This window comes from Diospyros lotus, chromosome 1 (genome assembly GCF_014633365.1).
Source record: "Diospyros lotus cultivar Yz01 chromosome 1, ASM1463336v1, whole genome shotgun sequence".
NCBI lineage: Eukaryota > Viridiplantae > Streptophyta > Magnoliopsida > Ericales > Ebenaceae > Diospyros > Diospyros lotus.
The window spans coordinates 39,686,961-39,692,789 of NC_068338.1; the positions used below are offsets into that span (position 1 = coordinate 39,686,961).

Here is a 5,829-nt window from a genome sequence, read left to right on the forward strand (position 1 = left end):
TTAAAAAATATAAAATATGGATAAATTTTATTATATTTAAAAATAAATAAATTATTAATTATGATCATAGTTATAATTATTAAAATAATTGTAATTCTAATCAAAATAATAATTTATAATAATATTTAAAAAATTATAAATAAATAAATATGTATGTATGTATGTATGTGAGGATACTTGGACGCGTACGGGGGGTGAGGGGGAATTGGGTAGTGGTGGGGCTCGCGTATGTTGCCCGACGCGGGCAATATATGAGTTCTCTCTAGGATAGAAGTCTATCTTACAAGTAATCGACGACCAGAGTGAATCGGAATACAAATTGGAAGAGGATTCATTCACAGGGCACCTTAACCTAGCTGCAATTTGCGGGGGAGAGAGAGAGCTCTCGGTCGATCGAGAGAACACAATCGCCAGCGTGTTCAAATCGCAAAGCAGGTAAGCCACTTTCTTCCATGTCTTGGCTTCTTCGTTGTACTGATGCTTAGCGAACCAGTATAGAAGCCCTCCCAAGGCCGTTTAAAATATGTTCTTTTTTATTCTCGATCAAAGACGCACGGAACCATGGTTTCTGTCAAACAACGACCAACCGATAGCCCCTTTAAGCACCGAAATAGAAAACTCGTTTTTTTACTTTCCTACTTTCCATCTTCGCTGAGTGTTGCGATTAATAGAACATGATCTTGATCAGTAATGAACCAGTGAAGGTTGCCCAACCAGATTACCCTTCCGGTTGAATCAAAATCGCAGAACCGAAATCCTGAGCATGATCAGGAAATCGCTAGTGTGGAAAAACCTACCCTGATTCTGGAACCAACCCACATTTGAATATTTCAATTAAATCCCAACCCAATTGAACCCAACGGAGTTGCTTCTTGTCAATTTGCTTAAGTTTGGTTTTGGTTCCACTCCGATCGTACTATTTCCTTAACTTGAATTTCAGTTTAGGATAGTAGCTTTTGCCACCTATATTATTTTCTTGTCTACTTACCTAAAACCCTCCTAAAAAAGAAGCTGAAAAGTGGAAATTGTTTGTATACTCGCTGCTTGAGCACAACTGCTTACAGCCATACTTTCTGGCAATAAAAGTTTGACCCTACCAAATTGGGGTTATGCAGCTAATTGTCATTATGGAGCATGAGAAGCATGGGCGTGGGATGAGTTGAGGATGTGTCATCTTGTTCCTCGTCTTTAAGTTGTTTTTTTTTCCTGCTGGGTTATGTTGTATTTGTTCTATGTAGAATCTACATGCAGATTACAAACTTGTATAGATATTTTAATAAGTTTCCATACCAATTCCATATAAATTGCCCTCATTTCTCTGCTCAAGGAATATCCTTGTGCCACAGCACCTGTCTCCCAGTTTTCACCATAGTTTGTCTTAAAAGTTCAAGTTCCCTGCCTTATTGTTTGACAACTTTGACTGACTTGTATATATATGCTACAATTTGAAAACTTATTTTAGAAAAATACTACTTTCAAGCTATTTATAAAAATGCTTCAAATCCTTCCTAGTTAGCTTTGCAGTGAATTAATGCCAGCTAGTCCCATTAAACTCTTTCCGCTAACTGAATGGCTAAAATGGTTGCATGAAACTTGCTACACGTGGCTAAAATGGCTAGCCATGCATTCATCCACTGTGGATGTTGACTGGGGAAGTTGTAGCATTTTTTAAAATAAGTTTTATGATTGTAGTATTTAAAAAAATATTCTTCCACAGTGCTCTCAAAATATCCTAAGGTCGGGGCCTGTGGCATGCAATCTTCCATTGTTATAAAGTTTGATTATCGTGTTCTTCTAATGTTTTGTACATTAATGCAAGTACCTATGTCCCATGACTTCATTGTAGAGGAAACAGCTCTTGCATTCTTATGTATTTAAGAATGCAAATTTCTGAATGGAAAATCAATTATACTGATTTTGGAAATTGATGCCAAAGTGTATATGGCTTGGTCATTGCAACCCCCCTTTGTGAGGAGGCACCCTTCTCCTGAACTTATGGGAATGGGATTGTTGGGAACTTTCTTAAATCAAAGTCATTAGATGCATCTTTTGCTCTGCAACCATTATGTTACGAACTATTGGCGCAAATCCATGATGGTATGGATACAAATGAGGTGTCCTAGCATTCCAAATTTAGTAGACTTCTATTCTTGAGGCCAGTGTTTTCATTTTTACTGTTCTGATCATGCAATTATCCAGTAGTGAATTCGCGCAACGTGTTTTGATATGATTGAGAAAAGGAGAGTGGGTCTAAAGCATGTCATTGCACTGAAATTTAATTGCTGGAAGGGGCAATAACCCTAGCAAGGTACATGCTTAGAATTTCTCCACATTGTAACCAACATTAAGTCATGGCTGCATTATATTGGTTTTTTTCTACACGTTCAAAATGTGTTTGGAACTGAACCGGACATTGATCTGAACAAGGGGGGGTTCACAGTTTAGTGATCAGAGCGGGATCAAATCAAGGTCGAACCATTTTTTATTTTTTATTAAACAAAAAAATAAAAAATAAAAAATTATGATATAAAAATAAAAAATAACATATTTTCATCACAAACTATTAATTTATCATAAATCTTAATTGACATATATATGTTTGTGTGCAAATATATATAGATATATGTTTATATGTCTACAAAGCACAACTACACACTACATTGTTAGAAAATTTCACTCCAGCAATTATCAAACACAGTAATGGGCATCAATGATCAAACATTGTAAAAATACTATCTGTATCTATATATCACATATACATATATATGCTGGGAAAAATTAATGGGGACAAATATGCAAACACTGTGAAAGATACAAATAACAAGAACTAAAGTAAAAAAGACTACTGAACTAGGCGTAGAACTGAAAAAGAACACTAAAAAAATAGGAAGAGAAGAACTGAAAAATTAATGGGCCACTGATTGCCTGAGGTCAATTTGCAAAGAAGAAGAAGACAGAAGAAGATAAACAGCACAATCTGAGAAGGTGATTGAAGAAGAAATTAGTGGGTGTAGGGTTTCCAATTTCGGAGAAGAGTTTAGGGAATCATGGTAAATGATGCTGCCTTTCTCATGCAGCTGATCCATGGATCGTGTTTCAACCAGTCTGGTTCTACTGGTTTGCGGTTCAACCAGTGGTTCATGGAAGTATGCGCCGGTTTTTGCTTGCATAGTTTAACTTAATAACCTTATTGGCCAACAGCCCAGTTTGCAGTTCGACTGGTTGGACCAGCCGGGCTTAATTGCATCTCATACATCTTATATTTAATAGGCTTAATTGCATCTCTTACATCTCATCTTTAATAGGCATTACTCGAACCTTATTAAGTGTAATTTTGGTTGTAATTTTTTTGGAGGGGTATGGTTGGTTGCACATCCTCTATGCAAAAAAGCAAGGGACCCTTCCCTTACCCTCACAAAGCAGGCAGCCTCATGCTCTTGGGAGGCCCTTTTCTTGTATGACTCCACATCCATCAAAATTGACCAATATGATTATAAAATGCAGAGGCTATCCAAACTAAATATAAGTTTGCTGGAAAGTGAATTTTTACGGAGCTTGTAAATGTGAATTATTTGTGTTCGTAACTGAAATACGAGGTTCTGCTGACTGATGCTACTCATGAGTGAGAAGTGTCTTAATTTTATTGTTACAGTGTTCTCTTCTGGTAACCATTGAACTTCTTCTGATTAAGATTTTTTAGCCCTTTTCTCAAGTTGTAACAGTTCCGTTCATTTTGTATTTTGTTTTGTGTACTATAGTGGCCATGCAACTAATTGTACCTCTTAATCCTGGTTTCCTACTTGGCAATCACTAACAAGATGTTTTGTCATTGAGTTGCCTGGCTATCAATCTTTTGCTTAGAAGTGGATTCACGTTTTTTGTCAGACTTAATACCATGCAATGTCAATTCTAGGATTTCTGAGGAACGCTTTTGTTCTGCATGTGAGGCAGGAGGAAACTTAGCTATATCATGAAGTATTTCATCTTAACAGGAACATCTATTAATTAATTATTGTTAGTAGTTACTGCAATTAGTCATCTTCTGGTCGGACTTGACTCATGGCATTGTATGTTGCTGTCAGGGGCAGAAACATTGTTTTTCTTATGCTTTCATTGCCCTGGCCATGGCCCCCGAGATGATGTTATGGAAGTCTCTTCATCAATTCTCGATGTTGTGGCAACTAAGAAGAGTGAAGAAATCATTTCCCCAGAAGATATAGCGTGGGCAGACTCCTGCTTGGTCAAAGATTCTGAAATATTGGATTGTAACTGGGATGCTCTGAAAGCTGCCTTACTGGAAATTGGAGCTTCACAACCTGATTCATTTGACTCCTCTGTGTCTTCCAGATACAGCGGAATGTTTGACAACGAGATCCTTGCTTCCAATGAAGGATCACAAACACCGCTCACATTAGGAATGACTGATTCTAGCGAAGATGCTTCAAGTGATGATGAGGTCGAACAGCCTGACGATGATTCTAGAATACTTGAGAAGGTTGATAAGTTGATTTCGAAAACTAAATGGCAGCGTCCATTTCAGCCAAATTACAGAGAGTATTTGAAAGAAAGTGAAAATGCCGATTCTGAGTTCAACATGGGTTTCCCTGCATTTGCAGCGGAGGAATCAAGTGAGGATATCTTCAGGGTCTGGGATTTGGGCATCCCAGCTGACTCTGAGGAAGACGTACTAATCAAGGCAGCTGAATATGGCCGTGGAAGAAACTTCCTCACAGTCAATAGTTTCAACTTCTGATGATGATTCCGGTGGGGTAGAAGTTTTCAAAGAGGAGCGGCTTGATGACATCGCAGCTGGCCTTTCCGACCTCTCTCTGGACCAAAACAGACGAGGGATGAAGGTAAATTCTAGTAACCAGAGGTGAGGTTTTATTTCTTCTTCTTTTTTTTTTTTTGGTTAGGGAGCGCGCGGGGGGGGGGGGGGGGGGGGGGGGGGGGGTGTTGTTTAGGTTTTTATGAAGATAACTTTTAGCAGTGCCTGAGAAGTTTCCAGTCTTCGGACCTTCAAAAGTTCAAAGGGAAGTTTTAAGTAGCAGGGAGGATGGTTGAACCTTGCTTTTTGCTAGATTTGGAGGGAGGTCTTGGATTCATCCTGGATCTTAAGTTCTTCTTCTGATTGTACTCCTGTATATATGCTTAGCTGAGCGGACTGCTCATCTCGATCAAGTTACTCAGTATAATACCCAATACCAGAGACTATAATCGATCCAACTTCTTGAGTACTACTTTTGTCTTGTCTATTTTCGAGGGTAATGTTACAGATCTTGAAGTTCCATAGAGCTTTTTTATGCATGAGTATGATGTGGTACCAGATAAAAGTGAATTTCCTGACATTTGTCAAACGCTGGGGAAAGTTTCCTGGCGTTTGTTTTGACACTTGGGGGCAAATCCTAACAAATGCGAAGGATGGGAAAACTTTCTGGCGTTTAAAACTGTACAGTTAAGTGTTCCCAATGTTTCCTATAATTCGCCCATAAATTCAAGCTAACAAAGAGGATGCAATATATTTATCCAGAGAGAGAGAGAGAATACTTTGTTGTTGTTTGTTGAAGAGTAATCACGATTAGTGATGATGTAGCTCCATCCCTACTTCCTATTCATGATGTAGTTAGAACTAAGGGCGCAGTTTGATTGTAAGGGTGAAATTTGGGTGGAAAGAAAATGAATTTAAAGAAAATTGAATTTTTAGAAATTAGAACTTTAAGTTGTTTGATTGGTATAATTTTTTCACTTGAAAAATAATGTTATTTTTTTATTTTTTGGTGTTTGATTGATAATATTTTTCATAGAATTTGATCATTTTTCTGGCATTTC

General features: G+C 37.7%; 1 protein-coding gene across 2 annotated transcripts; it reads left to right on the forward strand.

Annotated features, from left to right (window-relative positions):
* The first annotated feature begins 205 nt into the window (after window positions 1–205).
* LOC127794886 (uncharacterized) lies at window positions 206–4,944 on the forward strand. 2 transcript variants are annotated; one of them, XM_052326177.1, is made up of 2 exons: window positions 206–435; window positions 4,089–4,944. In XM_052326177.1, the coding sequence occupies exon 2, from the start codon at window positions 4,145–4,147 to the stop codon at window positions 4,751–4,753; it is 609 nt and encodes a 202-aa protein (XP_052182137.1). In that variant the 5' UTR covers window positions 206–435; window positions 4,089–4,144; the 3' UTR covers window positions 4,754–4,944. The 2 variants fall into 2 exon arrangements, with proteins under 2 accessions (XP_052182137.1, XP_052182127.1); XM_052326167.1 differs by having other exon boundaries at window positions 4,083–4,943.
* Window positions 4,945–5,829: the final 885 nt, after the last annotated feature.

Excerpts from the sequence above, each read along its gene's own strand:
- LOC127794886 (XM_052326177.1), top strand. The coding sequence starts at position 4,145 with ATGGAAGTCTCTTCATCAATTCTCGATGTTGTGGCAACTAAGAAGAGT.